This window comes from Chiloscyllium plagiosum, unplaced genomic scaffold (assembly GCF_037043375.1).
Source record: "Chiloscyllium plagiosum isolate Xiang-an unplaced genomic scaffold, Cpla_swu_hap1 HiC_scaffold_25, whole genome shotgun sequence".
Classification (NCBI taxonomy): Eukaryota; Metazoa; Chordata; class Chondrichthyes; order Orectolobiformes; family Hemiscylliidae; genus Chiloscyllium; species Chiloscyllium plagiosum.
The window spans coordinates 6,716,662-6,737,495 of NW_028270163.1; the positions used below are offsets into that span (position 1 = coordinate 6,716,662).

Consider the following 20,834-nt stretch of genomic DNA (forward strand, 5'->3'; position numbering starts at 1 on the left):
AAACCCACACAGACACGGGGAGAACGTACAAACTCCACACAGGCAGTCGCCCGAGACTGGAATTGAACCTGGCTTCCTGGTGCTGTGAGGCAGCAGTGCTAATCACTGAGCCACTCTGACATGTTCTACCCGCTAAAAGAAATAAACTGATTCACTCAGCTCAGAAGTCTGCAGATCTGTTTAGTAAGGGCACTCAACACACCAAGGGCAATAAACAGCATGACAATGGCACTAATAATTTCTTCACTCCTTTCTTGATGGCTTTTTACATCTGTCTTTATTCGTTGCCCAGTAATTGTGCATTTATATTTTGTTCAGATTAAATTTTCCTTTTACTCATTAGAGGGATGTGGGAGTCACTGGCTGGGTCCAGTATTTATTGTCCGTCCCTATTTGCCCCTTTGAGAAGGTGGGGATGAGCTGCCTCCTTGAACCACTGCTGTGGGTTGACCCAGATTACCATTAGGGAAGGAATTTCCAAGTGAGGATGGTGAGTGGCTTGGAGGGGAACTTGAAGGTGGTGGTGTTCCCATGTAGCTGCTGTCCTTGTCCTGCTGGTTGGAAGTGGTCATGGGTTCGGAAAGTGCTGTTGGTGAATTTCTGCACTGCATCTTGTAGCTAGTACACACTGCTGCTACTGAGTGTCAGAGGTGGAGGGAATGGATACTTGTGGATCTCATGCCAATCAAGCAAGGGTTGCTTTATCCAAATGGATGGTGTCAAGCTTCTTGAGTGTACACCCACCCAGTCAAGTGGGGATTATTCCATCACACGCCTGACTTGTGCCTCGTAGATGATGGACAGGCTTTGGGGAATCAGGAGCTGCAGGATTCCTAGCCTCTGAACTGCTCTTGGAGCCATTGCGTTTTTGTGTGGTGAATTTGAGTTTCTGGTCAATGATAACTCCCAGGATGTTGATAGTAGGAGATTCAATGACACCACTGAGTGTCAAGGGATGATGGTTACATGTACAACTTAATTCACATTGAATTGTCCAAGAGATCTATTTCTAATCTTTTTCTGGATTAAGATTTAATTGAGCTCATTAGAGTAAATACACGCTCACATGCAGCATTTTATGTTTGTGATGTTGCATGTCATCCCAAAGAATGGATATTACTTGGAATTGATCAGCTTTTAGGGCATAGTCCACTAAATCACTCAACATCCAAATGGAACCTGTTGTGATGTTTTCTCCAAGCACAGGCTTTTTTTTGTTCTTAGACTTTTATTTGGATTTTAGTTTTATTGTCACATGTACTCAAACACGGGGACAAGTGTACAGTGAAACACCTGCAATGTCGCCGAGGTACGAAATCTTCGCAACAGAGGGAGAAAAATAAAGAGCAACATTTTAAAAAGTTCAGCACTACAGTTTTCTGAGTAAACAAGTAGAAATAGAAGGAAATAAAGTTAAAAAGTATTAAATCCAAGTATTGTTCACATACCTTTGCAGTCACACTTTCTCCATATTTCTTTCATATGACTGAAATATTTCAGTGGAGAAAGTGAGGACTGCAGATGCTGGAGATCAGAGCTGAAAAATGTGTTACTGGAAAAGCGCAGCAGGTCAGGCAGCATCCAAGGAGCAGGAGAATCGACGTTTCGGGCATAAGCCCTTCTTCAGGAAGGGCTCATGCCTGAAGGACTCGTTCCTGAAGAAGGGCTCATGCCCGAAACGTCGATTCTCCTGCTCCTTGGCTGCTGCCTGACCTGCTGCGCTTTTCCAGCAACACATTTTCAGTTGAAATACTTCAGTATCAGTCACATCACACGGTCATTTCCAAACTCACAATCTCTTGCCTTGGTGATTGCAGCCTGGTCAATTGCAGGCCATTCCCGTAATTCCTCTGCTGGAAATCTGCTTTCCAGGTCACACCACAGCTGAACAAGTGAAAGGTTTGCAACTGGGTCCACATCACTGTTGAGAACAGCAGAAGCTTCTTCCCTTCATCACTCCAATAAGCAGGTTCACCTCGATACCTCGCCTTCAGTTTATTGGTCTGGCCCTTTGTAAATTGCACAGCTTCAATTGTTGTCAGACAAAATCTCTGCAAGGCTTCGCACAGAGACGCCAAGAACACCATTCAGAGCTGCAAATGCAATGTGCATTGTGAGCACTTTAAGGCAACATTTTAAAAAAATATATACTTTCATTTAAAGAAAGGAATTTTCTCTTTTGAATATTACAACAAATACAAAACCAAACAATTCAAATTAATACTAAAAACAAACCTACTAATTGCATAAATAAATATCAACTAAGCTAAAAAAGAAATGTCTTAACAATAATTATAATGATAATGACCATAACACGGCTCAGCAAAACAAAGCAACAGCCCTTGATCATCGAGCACATATGTCGCAAGGTTTGTGAAGGTTTGTAGCTCAGGTTAAGGTTTAGGGTGTAGGTTTGCTCGCTGAGCTGTAGGTTTGATATCCAGACGTTTCATTACCTGGCTAGGTAACATCATCAGTGGCGACCTCCAAGTGAAGTGAAGCTGTTGTCTCCTGCTTTCTATTTATATGTTTGTCCTGGATGGGGTTCCTGGGGTTTGTGGTGATGTCATTTCCTGTTCGTTTTCTGAGGGGTTGATAGATGGTATCTAGATCTATGTGTTTGTTTATGGCGTTGTGGTTGGAGTGCCAGGCCTCTAGGAATTCTCTGGCATGTCTTTGCTTAGCCTGTCCCAGGATAGATGTGTTGTCCCAGTCGAAATGGTGTTTTTTTTCATCCATGTGTAGGGCTACGAGGGAGAGAAGGTCGTATCATTTTGTGGCTAGCTGGTGTTCGTGTATCCTGGTGGCTAACTTTCTTCCTGTTTGTCCTACATAGTGTCTGTGGCAGTCCTTGCATGGAATTTTGTAGATGACGTTGGTTTTGTCCATGGGTTGTACTGGGTCTTTTAAGTTTGTTAGTTTAAAAGACCCAGTACAACCCATGGACAAAGCCAACGTCATCTACAAAATTCCATGCAAGGACTGCCACAGACACTATGTAGGACAAACAGGAAGAAAGTTAGCCACCAGGATACATGAACACCAGCTAGCCTCAAAAAGGCACAACCCTCTCTCCCTCGTAGCCCTACACACGGATAAAAAAAAACACCATTTCAACTGGGACAACACATCTATCCTGGGACAGGCTAAGCAAAGACATGCCAGAGAATTCCTAGAGGCCTGGCACTCCAACCACAATGCCATAAACAAACACATAGATCTAGATAACATCTATCAACCCCTCAGAAAACGAACAGGAAATGACATCACCACAAACCCCAGGAACCCCATCCAGGACAAACATATAAATAGAAAGCAGGAGACAACAGCTTCACTTCACTGGGAGGTCGCCACTGATGATGTTACCTAGCCAGGTAATGAAACGTCTGGATATCAAACCTACAGCTCAGTGAGCAAACCCACACCCTAAATACTCATATGTTCGTAGTTCCTCCCCTCTGGATACCAGATTCACTATATAGAATTGCAATGGCTATATAAAGGCTCTTATTAGTTTGACAGACAAATCTGTACCCAGGTACTCCAAAAAGGGCTGCCATGTCTCATAGAAATTCTCAGTTTTTTGGTGCACCATACTCGCTATGAAATGCTACATGACTAGCTTACCCGCCAGCCCACCAGCCCCAGGGTATTGTCCGATACCCACCCTCAAGGAATGCTCTTTCTGGCACAAAAAGTGAGGACACTGAAAAGTCTTTTTTTGTGTGCATCTAATGGACAAGAATTAAGAAAGGCAAGAAGAACAGATGCCAGACCCATCTCCACCTCGTCCCCAAGGCCTTCCCTATTCCGCCTGCCACAGAGCTCCAGTATGCCCACAGTCATGTGGCAGGACCAAAGATAATGAGTAAGTGTGCCCATGCCCACGTTACATTTAGGACACATTGGAGATGTTCCTGCTTAACATTTAGCAAGACGATCTGGAGCCAGATAGTCCCTGTGGAGAATCTTCAATTACGAGCTTTGGGTCCTGTTGTAAGTCAAGATCTTTCTTGCATTTTCCTACATAGCCTCCCATATTTCAGAAGAGATCTCAGCGTCCAACTCCCTCTCCCATACCCAATAGAGGCATTCAGTCTTGTCCAAGGGACCCTCTCCCAATAGTTGATAAGCGTTGCTGACAGATAAGTACCCTCAGCACTCAACATCCTCTTCTCCATGTAGAACCTATAAGGATCAGTTAGAAGCGTGGTCTCTTTCTAATTTGAAAGAAGCAAAAGAGGTCCCGACTGGGCAATTCATATTTCTGAGCCAACTGGTCAAAGGGCATCAGTATGTCCCCTTTGAATAAATGACTCAGGCAAGACACGCTCCTAGCTGCCCATAGTACAAACCGAGAATCTGCCCATAGTACAAACCTGGCTGAAAGCACGGCATACCAACTATGGGTGTCAAAAATGATGTTTTGGCGACATTGCCCTCACCCTGAAGCATTGCCCTCCACGCCTTGACAGTATTGACGACTACTGGGCTATGGCAATATTCCTTACCTGTTCTCGTTTTGTCCAAGAACAGCAGGCTAATAAGGGGGGCATCTTCCTGAGATGCTTCGATGACCAACCAAAGTGAGTGAGGGTCTCCCTGACGGCAATGAGCTTAACTGATAGTTTCTGATGTCTGGGAGACTCACTCCTCCCAGTCTGTAAGGGAACTGCAATTTGGTCAATTTAATTAGAGGCCACTTGCGATACCAGGTAAAAGAACTGAACCAGCCGTTCCATCTTCTAAATATTTGCTTAGTAAAAAGCAGAGGAAGCTTTCACATTGGGTACAACAGACGGAGCAGAATGGTCATTTTAATGAGGGCTATCCAATCTAACCAAGAGATCAGAAATGCCTCCCATCTATGAAGGTCCTGCTTGATTCTGTCAAATAGATGGGCGAAATTGGCTTTAAATACCCAATCAAAAACAGAAGTAATAAATATACCTAAGTAGGGAAAGCCTTCCTGTGACCATCTAAAGGGGAACCGAGATCCTCCCTCAGGATCAGGCACTCTTGGGAGACCACCGATGGGCATGGCCTCTGACTTCGCAAAATTGATCTCATAACCTGAGAAGCCACCAAATAAATTGATGCACTGTATCAGGTGTGGCATTGAGACTGCTGGGTTTGGTAAGAAGACAAGAACATCATCTGCATACAGTCCAATCTTATGTGACTTTGTCCCCACTTCTGGAGCGGTTATATTGGGATGCCTACAAACTGCCTCCGGCTCGATCAACAATGAAAAAAGCAACAGTGATAAGGGACAGCCCTGTTGACTGCACCTATAAATATTAAAATTGCTTGACCTTACACCATTGGTGAGGACTGTGGGCAAGAGGATCACTATACAAACCCTCCACCCGCCTGATGAAGGGCAAACCACTTCAAAGTACAAAAAAGATATGGCCACCCGACCATGCCATGTGCCTTTTCCGCATCTAAGGAGATCACCAGTCTCTGTACCACTCGCTGTTGACATACTTGGATCATGTTAAGTAATCACCTGACATTTCCCATCGATCTGCAACCTTTTACGAACCCCGTCTGGTCTTCCTTAATGATGGAAGGCAGTACAGTTTCTAGCCTTAATGCCAGAGTCTTAGGTAGGATTTTGAAGTCAACATTGAGGAGTGAGATGAGCCTATAGGAAGCACAGCCCTCCGGGGGCCTTCCATTTTTTAAGAATGAGAGAGATGTTCACCTCTCTTAGAGATGATGGGAGAAGCCCACGATTATTAGATTAGATTAGATTAGATTAGATTAGATTACTTACAGTGTGGAAACAGGCCCTTCAGTCCAGCAAGTCCACACCGACCCTCCGAAACGCAACCCACCCAGACCCATGCCCCTACATGTGAATCATGAAACATACTAAGCACTGGCCCTGACAATATACTTATAAATTCTGTATAGAACTCACTGGGGAGCCTGTCAGAACGCAGTGCCTTTCCATCCTGGAGCTGTCTCACAGACTCCTGCACCTCTTGCTCTCACAACGGAGCATTGAGGAGAGACTCGTGTTCAGGGGTCACTCCTGGAGGGTCCAAATTCTTAAAAGACACCATCCTAACCTGCCCAATTTTACAGCTTTCCGATTGGTATAATTCAGAATAAAATGCTGCATTAATCCTTTCAGAATCCTAGGTCAAATTTCCAGTGTCCTCTCTGATCGAGGTAATGGGGGGGGCGGGGGGGGGCACTCTTTTTTTCTAAGAAGATATGCTACATACTTGCCTGGCTTATCCCCGTGCTCAAATAGCCTTTGACTTGCTGTCCATGTGAGCATGGAGTTCAGCGCAGACCGAAGCACTGTGATCCTCTGCAGTTTAACCAGTGAGGGCCTGTCAAAGTTTGCCTTTTCAGCTACTTTCAGACCCATCTCGAGCAAGGGTTGCTGCTCACCTGTCTGCCGCTTCTTCCTGGCTGAATAGGAAATAACCAACCCTCCAGCATAGGCTTTAGCTGTTTCCCAATGAATGGATGGGCTACTGAGCGAGCCTGAACTAATATCCAAAAAAGCCCTGAACTCAGTAAAAAAGAATTCAATAAACTTGCTCTCCTTAAGCATGAAAGGGTCCAGTCACCAGTGCCTCGAGCTTACCAAAGTATCCTTACTCTGAACCATTAAGTACACTGGGGTGTGATGGGAAATAGGGATATTACAATTGTACGTGACACTACCGAGCCCAGATGTGCTGTGGGGGGGTTAGAAAAAGATCAATCCTGGTATGGCATTTATGTGGGTTCGAGAATAACGTGAAGTCCCTGCCATTAGGGTGAAGCTGCCTCCAAACATCTCCCAATCCCGGTTCAGCGCACAAATCCCTTAATGGTTTAGATCGCAAAGAAGATATTGGCGGGCCTTTGGGAAATCTGTCTACCGTGGGGTCGATGAGATAATTGAAATCCCCTCCTATGATAATATGTTAAGACGCAACATTAACCAGTCTAGAAAGGGAGTCCGTCAAGAATTTAAGGGGGTGGGCTATGGGACAGTAGACATTTAAGATCCCATGTTCTTCCCCATGTTCTAAGCTTTAAGGATTAGAAATCTCCTGTGTGTGTCCTTAACGCACTCTAATTAAATGGGGGATTCTTTTGAACAAAAATGGCTACCCTAGATTAGAGCAGTGCTGGAAAAGCGCAGCAGGCCAGGCAGCATCTGAGGAGCAGGAAAACCGACGATTCGGGCATAAGCCCTTCATTAGGAATGCTGATGAAGGGCATTTGCCTGAAACGTCGATTTCCCTGCTCCTCGGATGCTGCCTGGCCTGCTGCGCTTTTCCAGCACCACTCTAATCTAGACTCTCGTTTCCAGCATCTGCAGTCCTCACTTTTGCCTAAAATGGCCACCCATCTACTCTTCATGTTGAAAGATGAAAAACAAACCCAGTCAGACCCATTCTATTGCAACTTCAAATGCTCTGCATCATCCAAGTGTGTTTCTTGTAATAAAGCAACATCCACCCTCTCCCTTTTAAGGCTGGATAGTATCTTCTTCCTCTTTACAGGTGAATGACTCTCCTTAATATTCCAGGTGCACCACTTCAACACATCCTTAGCCATAACCTTCTAATAGCACCATTTAGACTCCAGCGAGGAAGATCCCAAATTACAGATCGCTGAGCTTTAATGCAAAAGAGTCCACAAAACTCCAAAAACTACATAGACTAAAATAACTGCAGCTGACAAATCTGCAAAACTTATTAAAACTTTATAGAGTAAAAACAGAAAAACAAAAAATCGCAAACGGCACTGATTGGAGGAATTTACCCCCCATTCAAAGGGGGTACCAACACATTCTACAACCCTATTAACCATCCCAAATGCCCTCTCAACTCCCAACAGCTAGGGTTGCACTACATACGCTGACCACAGAGAAAAAAAACACCCAAGAGCAAGGCTCGTACTATAGACAAGGAGAAAGTGGGGACTGCAGATGCTGGACATCAGAGATGAGAGTGTGGTGCTGGAAAAGCACAGCAGGTCAGGCAGCATCCGAGGAGCAGGAGAATCCATGTTTCAGGCCCTGGTGAAGGGCTTATGTCCGAAGCGTCGATTCTCCTGTTCCTCAGGACTTGCTGTGCTTTTCCAGCACCACACTCCAGTACTATAGACAAGTAAATTAAAAATAAATACGTCACCAATCCTTTAACATAACTTAGAGATTAAGGATAAATTCTCTCTCCATCCCGGACATCACTTCACACAAATTATTACCAGAAAGGAGACTCCACCAAGTTCTTTTTAAAGAAAAGCAAACCCCAACAGCTCTGTTCTCTTCGCCCATTCGGCTGTTCGCCTTAAGTCAATGTGGCCCCAAAGTTCTTCGCTTTCTCTGGTGAGTCCAACAAACGTATGGACACCTTATGATTGATCTGAGCACCACTGGATACCTTAGAGTATACTGGATCCTGAGCTCTCTCAATCTGCTCTTGACTCCGTCGGAGGACTTCATTTTCCGGATCACAGCCGCCAAGAAGTCCTGAAAAAACATAACTGTGGAGCCGCCACATCCCCACGCCCCCGGGGTCCCTCCCCTGGGATGTAGAGGCTTCCATAACTCCCTGCTTGGCTTTATAATGATGGAACCTCACCAGGTCAGGGCGTGGGCACTGATCTGCACCTGGCTTTCATGCTGCGATCCGGTGGCCTCTTTCAATTGTTATCCTTCCCTTCTCAACCTCTAAACCAAGGAATTCTGGGAACCACTTCTCAAAGAACTCCACCAGCCGCTCACCTTCCGTCCCTCTGGTATGCCAACAACGTGCAGGTTCTTTATCTGCCCCTGTTTTCGAGATCATCTACCAGATCCAACTGACCATGGACCTGTGTTTCCAGGCTTCAGTCTGGCTTTTGGGGGAGTCAGCCTCTGCCTCTACCCCTGCAGCCCAGTGCTCGAATTCATCTGCCCTTTCTCCCAGGTCTTACAGCACAGATGATACAGGAGCCAGCTTCTCCTCGATGTTTTTGTGGATCTGCCTTCCCAGGACTTCGCGAGACCCCTCACCCAGAGTCTGATGAGTAAGCAAGCCCACTGTTTCAGGGGGCTGGGCTATGGCCCTGGCCCTGGGCAAGCTTCCTCCTTTCAGCTGTGTTTTTACTCCCAGTAAAGTGTTTGGGATGGGTCCTAGCTCTGTTGGGTCGGTGTTGCAGTGCGGAGCCCGGCAAACACGATCCTAGCAAGGTGCCACCAACTTGGATTCCCCAAGACAATATTTGTTTATTGGATGATTGTCCTTTTACACTCGCCCCATGAAATATTCATTCCCGACATTCTAGTTTCACATTAATGCACTGACGCCAAGGTATCTTTTTTTGAATTCACTCATGGGATTAAGGCATCACTGGCTAGGCCAGTATTTATTGCCCAACCCTAATTGCCCAGAAGGCCATGAGGAGTCAGCCATGTTGCTATGGGCCTGCAATCGCATGTCGGTCTTGACACCCACCCTTCATTCAGAGGTTAAAATGCCACCGTACCACACTCTCTGACTTTGGCAAATACTTCAAATTGGCCTTTCTTCACAGTTGACTTGCTGCATATTGTACACACTGTTCTTAGAAGGATTTCAATATCTTGTATAATTGAGACCAGTTTCCAACTACCATCTCCTCCCAGATATTCTCTGTGAGGAACACAATGTTGTTCCAACAAATGTTTGATTTCATTTCATTACCAGTCCTCTGTTTTTCCTTCTGAGCATAACAGAAGCTCTATCTGATATAAATCAAGGTTCCTGTGGGCATAAAATAGGTTCTTTTTTAACGTTAAAACATTTTATTTGACAGTTCGAACAAATAACTCAGCCAGCAGACAGTCCAAAGAAAGTTTTTGTAAACCAGATGGGTAAGGCCACAGAACAGCAACAACACCCTCCATCCCCAACCACAAGTTCTTCCAACCAGATCTCAGGGAAGTGAATCATTAACCCCTCAACCAGCTCACCAGTGCCCAGTGGTGCAAATAGTCTCACCTACCCCAAGATGCCAACTTTTATTTTAATGCTACTTTCTTATGAAGGTCTTTTCACTGGTGGCTGGCAAAGCTGTTGTTGTGTCGCCATTGTCCTACCAATCCACAGGGTTGCTCTCTCATTAGAGAGAGGGGATCGACTGCTGGTGATTTAACCTGAGGGGCACCACACCTCAGGCGAGGGGAAAGGTTGAGGAGGAGAGTCCCTCATGGTAGCCTCAGCCAGAGATGGGAATTGAACCCATGCTGTTGGCATCACACTGCTTCCCAAACCAACTGTCCAGCTAACTGAGCGCCGGGTACAGTGAAGCATCCCACACACTGTGCTACCATGGGCAGCACGGTGGCACAGTGGTTAGCACTGCTGCCTCACAGCACCAGAGACCCGGGTTCAATTCCCACCTCAGGCGACTGACTGTGTGGAGTTTGCACATTCTCCCCGTGTCTGCGTGGGTTTCCTCCGGGTGCTCCAGTTTCCTCCCACAGTCCAAAGATGTGCAGGTCAGGTGAATTGGCCATGCTAAATTGTTCATAGTGTTAGGTAAGGGGTAAATGTAGGGGTATGGGTGGTTTGCGCTTCTGCGGGTCGGTGTGGACTTGTTGGGTCGAAGGGCCTGTTTCCACAATGTAAAGTAATCTAATCTAAACAACATGACAACAAACTCACCAAAGACAGTTAAGTCCATGAGACCATAAGTCTTGTAAACAAGTTCAGATTCTGATGGACAGAATCAACATTTTTAGTCCAAATGTCGCGCCTACTAAGGATGTATGAACAATCTGATTTGTGCAATTGATCCAGGAACTATTTGTGCATGACGGCCATAATGTGGAGGTGCTGGTGTTGGACTGGGGTCAACAAAGTCAGCAGTTACACCACACCAGGTCAGAGTCCAACAGGGTTATTTGAAATCACAAGCTTTCAGAGCGCTGCCCCTTTGTCAAAGGATTCTAACCTGGTGTGGTGTGACTTCCAACTTTGTGCAGGACAGAGTTAATGCACTTCACAAACTCAAAGGTGAAATACTTGCTGCACCAGCTCACAGTAATTACCATACTTTGTTACGGGGATTGTGAATGTCCTGCACGGAAACAAGGGCAGGTTCCTCTTTATTACAAAGCTGACCTTATCGTTTCGAACTCTCACCAGATTAGGATTGGGATTGGTCTTTCCTAATGCCCCTACCTCATCAAGTCCCATGTTAGCCTCACACAGCAACTGGGAAACCTCCCACACAGTCAGCCATCCTCCACTTCCGTTGACATTAACCTGGACTCTGCACTGGAGAGAAGAGAACTTAAGAGGACCATTGACCGTAATCTCCTGATCAAGGTAAAAACAATGACTGCAGATGCTGGAAACCAGATTCTGGATTAGTGGTGTTGGAAGAGCACAGCAATTCAGGCAGCATCCGACGAGCAGCAAAATCAATAATCTCCTGATCCCCTGGTGTTTCAGTAAGTGTTCATCAATTTCCACCTTTGTGGTGATTTCATAAACACACAACATGTGCGTTTTGTAATGTGCAAATTCTGCTTTTGTTAGTCCAGTTTCTATTGTACCTCTTGGCAACGCTGAACCCAGGTCCTGAGGAAACAGTGAATAGAACATGGTCTGTTTCACGAGGAGGGAGAACCTCACGGTTTGTACTTCCTGCTCAATGGCATTTCAGTTTCAATGATCTTGCAAATTCATTCCTCTCTGAAATACACACAGGGTTTCTCTTGGAGCTTGAAGGCTCCTTCGCTTTTCTTTGAACATTGTTTTCCTGAAAAATGTAACTTGCTGCTTGGGTCACTTCCCTTGGGAATGGTTGCTTGCTTCCAGGACCTGCTCCTCCTGATCCTCCTGGTCTCTGCAGATGGTACACTCCCTGCTCCTAGAATCTCTGAGTTGGGACCTGGCCTCTTGCCCATCCATGAACCTACCTCCCACTGTTTCCCCATTCTGGGACTGGACTTGGCTTTAAGCTCTGATACCAAGGCTACATGGGCACTGTGTATGGAGCAATGGTTCAGAAGGTGCCATCCTGGTTCCATGATCATGGGGTTGTGCGGTGGATAAAGTTGGCATGGGTGAGTCTCCTTTCATCAATTCACAACTGTAACTGTCCATGGTCAACAAGGAATCTTGATGGGCACATTTGGATGCAGGGCCCAGTGCTGAATCAGTGTCAGTTGGGTGGTTAGTTGGCTGGTTGGGTGGAAGGTTGCTGGTTGGTCAGTAGTTGATCAGTGGTTGGCTGGTTGGGTGGAAGGTTGCTGGTTGGTCAGTAGTTGATCAGTGGTTGGCTGGTTGGGTGGAAGGTTGGTGGTTGGTCAGTGGTTGCTTGCTTGGCTGGTTGGGTGGGTGGATGGATGGTTTGTGTAGTCACAGACTATCAAGGGGCTGGGACATTTCCAAGCTGGGGACTGGCTACAGTCAGTCAGGCAGCTGGTTCAATTCAAGAGTGGAGTGTTCCAGTACGGAGATCATGCCAGAGTCAGTTGTGGGAGATGAGCAAGATCAACCTGTGCCTTGCTGGTTGTTCAATCAAAGATGTTCTATAAGGTCAGTTCAGGGACTGGGTCTCGGTCAGTTCAGGGACCGGGTCTCGGTCAGTTCAGAGACTGGGTCTCGGACAGTTCAGAGACTGGGTCTCGGTCAGTTCAGGGACTGGGTCTCGGTCAGTTCAGGGACTGGGTCTCGGTCAGTTCAGAGACTGGGTCTCGGTCAGTTCAGGGACTGGGTCTCGGTCAGTTCAGGGACTGGGTCTCGGTCAGATCAGGGACCAGGTCTCGGTCAGTTCAGGGCCTGGGTCGCGGTCAGTTCAGAGACTGGGTCTCGGACAGTTCAGAGACTGGGTCTCGGTCAGTTCAGGGACTGGGTCTCAATCACTTCAGGGACTGTGCCTCAGTCAGTTCAGGGACTGGGTCTCGGTCAGTTCAGGGCCTGGGTCTCGGCCAGTTCAGGGACCGGGTCTCGGTCAGATCAGGGACCAGGTCTCGGTCAGTTCAGAGACTGCGTCTCGGTCAGTTCAGGGCCTGGGTCTCGGACAGTTCAGAGACTGGGTCTCGGTCAGTTCAGGGCCTGGGTCACGGTCAGTTCAGGGACTGGGTCTCAGTCAGTTCAGGGACTGGGTCTCAGTCAGTTCAGGGCCTGGGTCATGGTCAGATCAGAGACTGGGTGTCGGTCAGTTCAGGGCCTGGGTCTCGGACAGTTCAGAGACTGGGTCACGGTCAGTTCAGGGCCTGGGTCTCAGTCGGTTCAGAAAATTGTGGAAGTTCAGTTCAGGGTTTGGATCTCAGTCAGTCAGGGACTGAGACAGTTCAGTTCAGGGACAGGGTCTCAGTCAGTTCAGGGACTGGGTCTCGGTCAGTTCAGAGACTGGGTCTCGATCAGTTCGGGGACTGGGTCTCGTCAGTTCAGGGCCTGGGTCTCGGTCAGTTCAGGGACTGGGTCTCGGTCAGTTCAGGGACTGGGTCTCAGTCACTTCAGGGACTGTGCCTCAGTCAGTTCAGGGACTGGGTCTCAGTCAGTTCAGGGACTGGGTCTCGGTCAGTTCAGGGACTGGGTCTCAGTCAGTTCAGGGACTGTGCCTCATTCAGTTCAGGGATTGGGCCTCAGTCAGTTCAGGGACTGGGTCTCAGTCAGTTCAGGGACTGGAGCTCGGTCAGTTCAGGGACAGGGTGTCAGTCAGTTCAGGGACTGGGTCTCGGTCAGTTCAGGGACAGGCTGTCAGTCACTTCAGGGACTGTGCCTCAGTCAGTTCAGGGACTGGGTCTCAGTCAGTTCAGGGACTGGGTCTCAGTCAGTTCAGGGACTGGATCTCGGTCAGTTCTGGGACAGGGTGTCAGTCAGTTCAGGGACTGGGTGTCAGTCAGTTCAGGGACTGGGTCTCAGTCAGTTCTGGGACTGGGCCTCAGTCAGTTCTGGGACTGGGCCTCAGTCAGTTCTGGGACTGGGCCTCAGTCAGTTCTGGGACTGGGCCTCAGTCAGTTCTGGGACTGGGTCTTGGTCAGTTCAGGGACTGGGTCTTGGTCAGTTCAGGGATATTGTGGAAGGTCAGTTCAGAGGCTGTGTCTCGGTCAGTTCAGGGACTGGGCCTCAGTCGGTTCAGGGTCTGGGTCTCAGTCAGTTCAGGGACTGGGTCCCAGTCAGTTCAGGGACTGGTCCTCAGTCAGTTCAGGGTCTGGGTCTCGGTTAATTCAGGGACTGAGTCTCAGCCAGTTCAGGGACTAGGTGTCAGTCATTTCAGAGATTGTGTCTCGGTCAGTTCAGGGCTGGGTCTCGGTCAGTTCAGGGACTGGGTCTCGGTCAGTTCAGGGACTGGGTCTCAGTCAGTTCAGGGACAGAGTCTCGGTCAGTTCAGGGATATTGTGGAAGGTCAGTTCAAAGGCTGGGTCTCGGTCAGTTCAGGGACTGGGTCTCGTTGAGTTCAGGGACTGGATCTCAGTCAGTTCAGGGACTGGGTCTCAGTCAGTTCAGGGACTGGATCTCAGTCAGTTCAGGGACTGGGTCTCGGTCAGTTCAGGGACTGGTCCTCAGCCTGTTCAGGGACTAGGTTTCAGTCATTTCACAGACTGTAATTCCGTCAGTTCAGGGACTGGGTCTCGTTGAGTTCAGGGACTGGATCTCAGTCAGTTCAGGGACTGGGTCCCAGTCAGTTCAGGGGCTGGGTCTCGGTCAGTTCAGGGGCTGGGTCTCGGTCAGTTCAGGGGCTGGGTCTCGGTCAGTTCAGGGACTGGGTCTCAGTCAGTTCAGGGGCTGGGTCTCGGTCAGTTCAGGGACTGGGTCTCGGTCAGTTCAGGGGCTGGGTCTCGGTCAGTTCAGGGGCTGGGTCTCGGTCAGTTCAGGGACTGGGTCTCAGTCAGTTCAGGGGCTGGGTCTCAGTCAGTTCAGGGGCTGGGTCTCGGTTAATTCAGGGACTGGATCTCTGTCAGTTCAGGGACTGGATCTCTGTCAGTTCAGGGACTGGATCTCAGTCAGTTCAGGGACTGGGTCTCGGTCAGTTCAGGGACTGGTCCTCAGCCTGTTCAGGGACTGGGCCTCAGCCTGTTCAGGGACTAGGTTTCAGTCATTTCACAGACTGTGTCTCCGTCAGTTCAGGGACTGGGTCTCGTTGAGTTCAGGGACTGGATCTCAGTCAGTTCAAGGACTGGGTCTCGGTCAGTTCAGGGGCCGGGTCTCGGTCAGTTCAGGGGCCGGGTCTCGGTCAGTTCAGGGGCTAGGTCTCGGTCAGTTCAGGGACAGGGTCTCAGTCAGTTCAGGGGCTGGGTCTCGGTTAATTCAGGGACTGGATCTCTGTCAGTTCAGGGACTGGATCTCTTTCAGTTCGGGGACTGGGCCTCGGTCAGTTCTGGGACTGGGTCTCGTTGACTTCAGGGACTGGATCTCTTTCAGTTCCGGGACTGGGTGTCGGTCTGTCAGGGCCTAGGTCTCGGTCAGTTCAGGGACTGGATCTCAGTCAGTTCAGGGACTGGGCCTCAGCCAGTTCAGGGACTGGGTCTCGGTCAGTTCAAGGACTGGGTCTCGGTCAGTTCAAGGACTGGATCTCAGTCAGTTCCGGGACTGGGTGTCGGTCTGTCGGGGCCTAGGTCTCGGTCAGTTCAGGGACTGGTTCTCAGTCAGGTCAGGAGAAAGTGAGGACTGCAGATGCTGGAGATCAGAGCTGATAATATGTTGCTGGAAAAGCACAGCAGGTCAGGCAGCATCCAAGGAACAGGAGAATCGACGTTTCGGGCATGATCCCTTCTTCAGGAATGAGGAAAGTGTGTCCAGCAGGCTAAGATAAAAGGTAGGGTGGAAGGACTTGGGGGAGTGGCATTGGAAATGCGATAGGTGGAAGGAGGTAAAGGTGAGGATGATAGGCCGGAGTGGGGGGCGGAGAGGTCGGGAAGAAGATTGCAGGTTAGGAAGGTGGTGCTGAGTTCGAGGGTTGGGACTGAGACAAGGTGGGGGAGGGGAAATGAGGAAACTGGAGAAATCTGAGTTCATCCCTTGTGGTTGGAGGGTTCCTAGGCGGAAGATGAGGCGCTCTTCCTCCAACCGTCGTGTTGCTATGGTCTGGCGATGGAGGAGTCCAAGGACCTGCATGTCCTTGGTGGAGTGGGAGGGAGGGGGAGTTGAAGTGTTGAGCCACGGGGTAGTTGGGTTGGTTGGTCCGGGTGTCCCAGAGGTGTTCTCTGAAACGTTCCGCAAGTAGGCGGCCTGTCTCCCCAATATAGAGGAGGCCACATCGGGTGCAGTGGATGCAATAGATGATGTGTGTGGAGGTGCAGGTGAATCTGTGGTGGATACGGAAGTATCTCTTGGGGCCTTGGAGAGAAGTAAGGGGGGAGGTGTGGGCGCAAGTTTTGCATTTCATCAACTCCCCCTCCCACTCCACCAAGGACATACAGGTCCTTGGACTCCTCCATCGCCAGACCATAGCAACACGACGGCTGGAAGAAGAGCGTCTCATCTTCCGCCTAGGAACCCTCCAACTACAAGGGATGAACTCAGACTCCTCATTTCCCCTCCCCCCACCTTGTCTCAGTCCCAACCCTCGAACTCAGCACCACCTTCCTAACCTGCAATCTTCTTCCTGACCTCTCCGCCCCCGCCCCCACTCCGGCCAATCACCCTATCAGGGACTGGATCTCAGTCAGTTCAGGGACTGGGTCTCGGTCAGTTCAGGGACTGGGTCTCGGTCAGTTCAGGGACTGGGTCTCGGTCAGTTCAGGGACTGGGTCTCGGTCACTTCAGGGACTGTGCCTCAGTCAGTTCAGGGACTGGGTCTCAGTCAGTTCAGGGACTGGGTCTCGGTCATTTCAGGGACTGGGTCTCGATCAGTTCAGGGACTGGGTCTCAGTCACTTCAGGGACTGTGCCTCAGTCAGTTCAGGGACTGGGTCTCAGTCAGTTCAGGGACTGGGTCTCGGTCAGTTCAGGGACTGTGCCTCAGTCAGGTCAGGGACTAGGTCTCAGTCAGTTCAGGGACTGGGTCTCGGTCAGTTCAGGGACTGTGCCTCAGTCAGTTCAGGGACTGGGTCTCAGTCAGTTCAGGGACTGGGTCTCGGTCAGTTCAGGGACTGTGCCTCAGTCAGGTCAGGGACTGGATCTCGGTCAGTTCAGGGACAGGGTGTCAGTCAGTTCAGGGACTGGGTCTCGGTCAGTTCTGGGACAGGCTGTCAGTCACTTCAGGGACTGTGCCTCAGTCAGTTCAGGGACTGGGTCTCAGTCAGTTCAGGGACTGGGTCTCAGTCAGTTCAGGGACTGGATCTCGGTCAGTTCTGGGACAGGGTGTCAGTCAGTTCAGGGACTGGGTGTCAGTCAGTTCAGGGACTGGGTCTCAGTCAGTTCTGGGACTGGGCCTCAGTCAGTTCAGGGACTGGGTCTTGGTCAGTTCAGGGACTGGGTCTTGGTCAGTTCAGGGATATTGTGGAAGGTCAGTTCAGAGGCTGTGTCTCGGTCAGTTCAGGGACTGGGCCTCAGTCGGTTCAGGGACTGGGTCTCAGTCAGTTCAGGGACTGGATCTCGGTCAGTTCAGGGACAGGGTGTCAGTCAGTTCAGGGACTGGGTCTCGGTCAGTTCAGGGACAGGCTGTCAGTCACTTCAGGGACTGTGCCTCAGTCAGTTCAGGGACTGGGTCTCAGTCAGTTCTGGGACTGGGCCTCAGTCAGTTCTGGGACTGGGTCTTGGTCAGTTCAGGGACTGGGTCTTGGTCAGTTCAGGGATATTGTGGAAGGTCAGTTCAGAGGCTGTGTCTCGGTCAGTTCAGGGACTGGGCCTCAGTCGGTTCAGGGTCTGGGTCTCAGTCAGTTCAGGGACTGGGTCCCAGTTAGTTCAGGGACTGGTCCTCAGTCAGTTCAGGGTCTGGGTCTCGGTTAATTCAGGGACTGGGTCTCAGCCAGTTCAGGGACTAGGTGTCAGTCATTTCAGAGATTGTGTCTCGGTCAGTTCAGGGGCTGGGTCTCGGTCAGTTCAGGGATATTGTGGAAGGTCAGTTCAAAGGCTGGGTCTCGGTCAGTTCAGGGACTGGGTCTCGTTGAGTTCAGGGACTGGATCTCAGTCAGTTCAGGGACTGGGTCTCAGTCAGTTCAGGGACTGGATCTCAGTCAGTTCAGGGACTGGGTCTCGGTCAGTTCAGGGACTGGTCCTCAGCCTGTTCAGGGACTGGGCCTCAGCCTGTTCAGGGACTAGGTTTCAGTCATTTCACAGACTGTAATTCCGTCAGTTCAGGGACTGGGTCTCGTTGTGTTCAGGGACTGGATCTCAGTCAGTTCAGGGACTGGGTCTCGGTCAGTTCAGGGGCTGGGTCTCGGTCAGTTCAGGGGCTGGGTCTCGGTCAGTTCAGGGGCTGGGTCTCGGTCAGTTCAGGGACAGGGTCTCAGTCAGTTCAGGGGCTGGGTCTCGGTCAGTTCAGGGGCTGGGTCTCGGTTAATTCAGGGACTGGATCTCTGTCAGTTCAGGGACTGGATCTCTTTCAGTTCGGGGACTGGGCCTTGGTCAGTTCTGGGACTGGGTCTCGTTGACTTCAGGGACTGGATCTCTTTCAGTTCAGGGACTGGGTGTCGGTCTGTCAGGGCCTAGGTCTCGGTCAGTTCAGGGACTGGATCTCAGTCAGTTCAGGGACTGGGCCTCAGCCAGTTCAGGGACTGGGTCTCGGTCAGTTCAAGGACTGGGTCTCGGTCAGTTCAAGGACTGGATCTCAGTCAGTTCCGGGACTGGGTGTCGGTCTGTCAGGGCCTAGGTCTCGGTCAGTTCAGGGACTGGTTCTCAGTCAGGTCAGGAGAAAGTGAGGACTGCAGATGCTGGAGATCAGAGCTGAAAATGTGTTGCTGGAAAAGCGCAGCAGGTCAGGCAGCATCCAAGGAACAGGAGAATCGACGTTTCGGGCATGATCCCTTCTTCAAGAATGAGGAAAGTGTGTCCAGCAGGCTAAGATAAAAGGTAGGGTGGAAGGACTTGGGGGAGTGGCATTGGAAATGCGATAGGTGGAAGGAGGTAAAGGTGAGGATGATAGGCCGGAGTGGGGGGCGGAGAGGTCGGGAAGAAGATTGCAGGTTAGGAAGGTGGTGCTGAGTTCGAGGGTTGGGACTGAGACAAGGTGGGGGAGGGGAAATGAGGAAACTGGAGAAATCTGAGTTCATCCCTTGTGGTTGGAGGGTTCCTAGGCGGAAGATGAGGCGCTCTTCCTCCAACCGTCGTGTTGCTATGGTCTGGCGATGGAGGAGTCCAAGGACCTGCATGTCCTTGGTGGAGTGGGAGGGAGGGGGAGTTGAAGTGTTGAGCCACGGGGTAGTTGGGTTGGTTGGTCCGGGTGTCCCAGAGGTGTTCTCTGAAACGTTCCGCAAGTAGGCGGCCTGTCTCCCCAATATAGAGGAGGCCACATCGGGTGCAGTGGATGCAATAGATGATGTGTGTGGAGGTGCAGGTGAATCTGTGGTGGATACGGAAGTATCTCTTGGGGCCTTGGAGGGAAGTAAGGGGGGAGGTGTGGGCGCAAGTTTTGCATTTCATCAACTCCCCCTCCCTCCCACTCCACCAAGGACATACAGGTCCTTGGACTCCTCCATCGCCAGACCATAGCAACACGACGGCTGGAAGAAGAGCGTCTCATCTTCCGCCTAGGAACCCTCCAACTACAAGGGATGAACTCAGACTCCTCATTTCCCCTCCCCCCACCTTGTCTCAGTCCCAACCCTCGAACTCAGCACCACCTTCCTAACCTGCAATCTTCTTCCTGACCTCTCCGCCCCCGCCCCCACTCCGGCCAATCACCCTATCAGGGACTGGATCTCAGTCAGTTCAGGGACTGGGTCTCGGTCAGTTCAGGGACTGGGTCTCGGTCAGTTCAGGGACTGGGTCTCGGTCAGTTCAGGGACTGGGTCTCGGTCACTTCAGGGACTGTGCCTCAGTCAGTTCAGGGACTGGGTCTCAGTCAGTTCAGGGACTGGGTCTCGGTCATTTCAGGGACTGGGTCTCGATCAGTTCAGGGACTGGGTCTCAGTCACTTCAGGGACTGTGCCTCAGTCAGTTCAGGGACTGGGTCTCAGTCAGTTCAGGGACTGGGTCTCGGTCAGTTCTGGGACAGGCTGTCAGTCACTTCAGGGACTGTGCCTCAGTCAGTTCAGGGACTGCGTCTCAGTCAGTTCAGGGACTGGGTCTCAGTCAGTTCAGGGACTGGATCTCGGTCAGTTCTGGGACAGGGTGTCAGTCAGTTCAGGGACTGGGTGTCAGTCAGTTCAGGGACTGGGTCTCAGTCAGTTCTGGGACTGGGCCTCAGTCAGTTCAGGGACTGGGTCTTGGTCAGTTCAGGGACTGGGTCTTGGTCAGTTCAGGGATATTGTGGAAGGTCAGTTCAGAGGCTGTGTCTCGGTCAGTTCAGGGACTGGGCCTCAGTCGGTTCAGGGACTGGGTCTCAGTCAGTTCAGGGACTGTGCCTCAGTCAGGTCAGGGACTGGGTCTCAGTCAGTTCAGGGACTGGATCTCGGTCAGTTCAGGGACAGGGTGTCAGTCAGTTCAGGGACTGGGTCTCGGTCAGTTCAGGGACAGGCTGTCAGTCACTTCAGGGACTGTGCCTCAGTCAGTTCAGGGACTGGGTCTCAGTCAGTTCAGGGACTGGGTCTCAGTCAGTTCAGGGACTGGATCTCGGTCAGTTCAGGGACAGGGTGTCAGTCAGTTCAGGGACTGGGTCTCAGTCAGTTCTGGGACTGGGCCTCAGTCAGTTCTGGGACTGGGTCTTGGTCAGTTCAGGGACTGGGTCTTGGTCAGTTCAGGGATATTGTGGAAGGTCAGTTCAGAGGCTGTGTCTCGGTCAGTTCAGGGACTGGGCCTCAGTCGGTTCAGGGTCTGGGTCTCAGTCAGTTCAGGGACTGGGTCCCAG

General features: G+C 50.3%; 1 protein-coding gene across 1 annotated transcript in view; it reads right to left on the bottom strand.

Moving 5' to 3' along the window:
* Positions 1-1,737: 1,737 nt before the first annotated feature.
* The window catches only part of LOC122562002 (E3 ubiquitin/ISG15 ligase TRIM25-like), a 96,840-nt gene continuing 77,743 nt past the window's right edge, over positions 1,738-20,834 (bottom strand). The window contains exon 9 of the mRNA XM_088000428.1: positions 1,738-2,093. Within this exon, the coding sequence (XP_087856554.1) occupies positions 2,029-2,093 (65 nt within the window). The 3' untranslated portion in view covers positions 1,738-2,028. The remainder of the gene's footprint in view (positions 2,094-20,834) is intronic.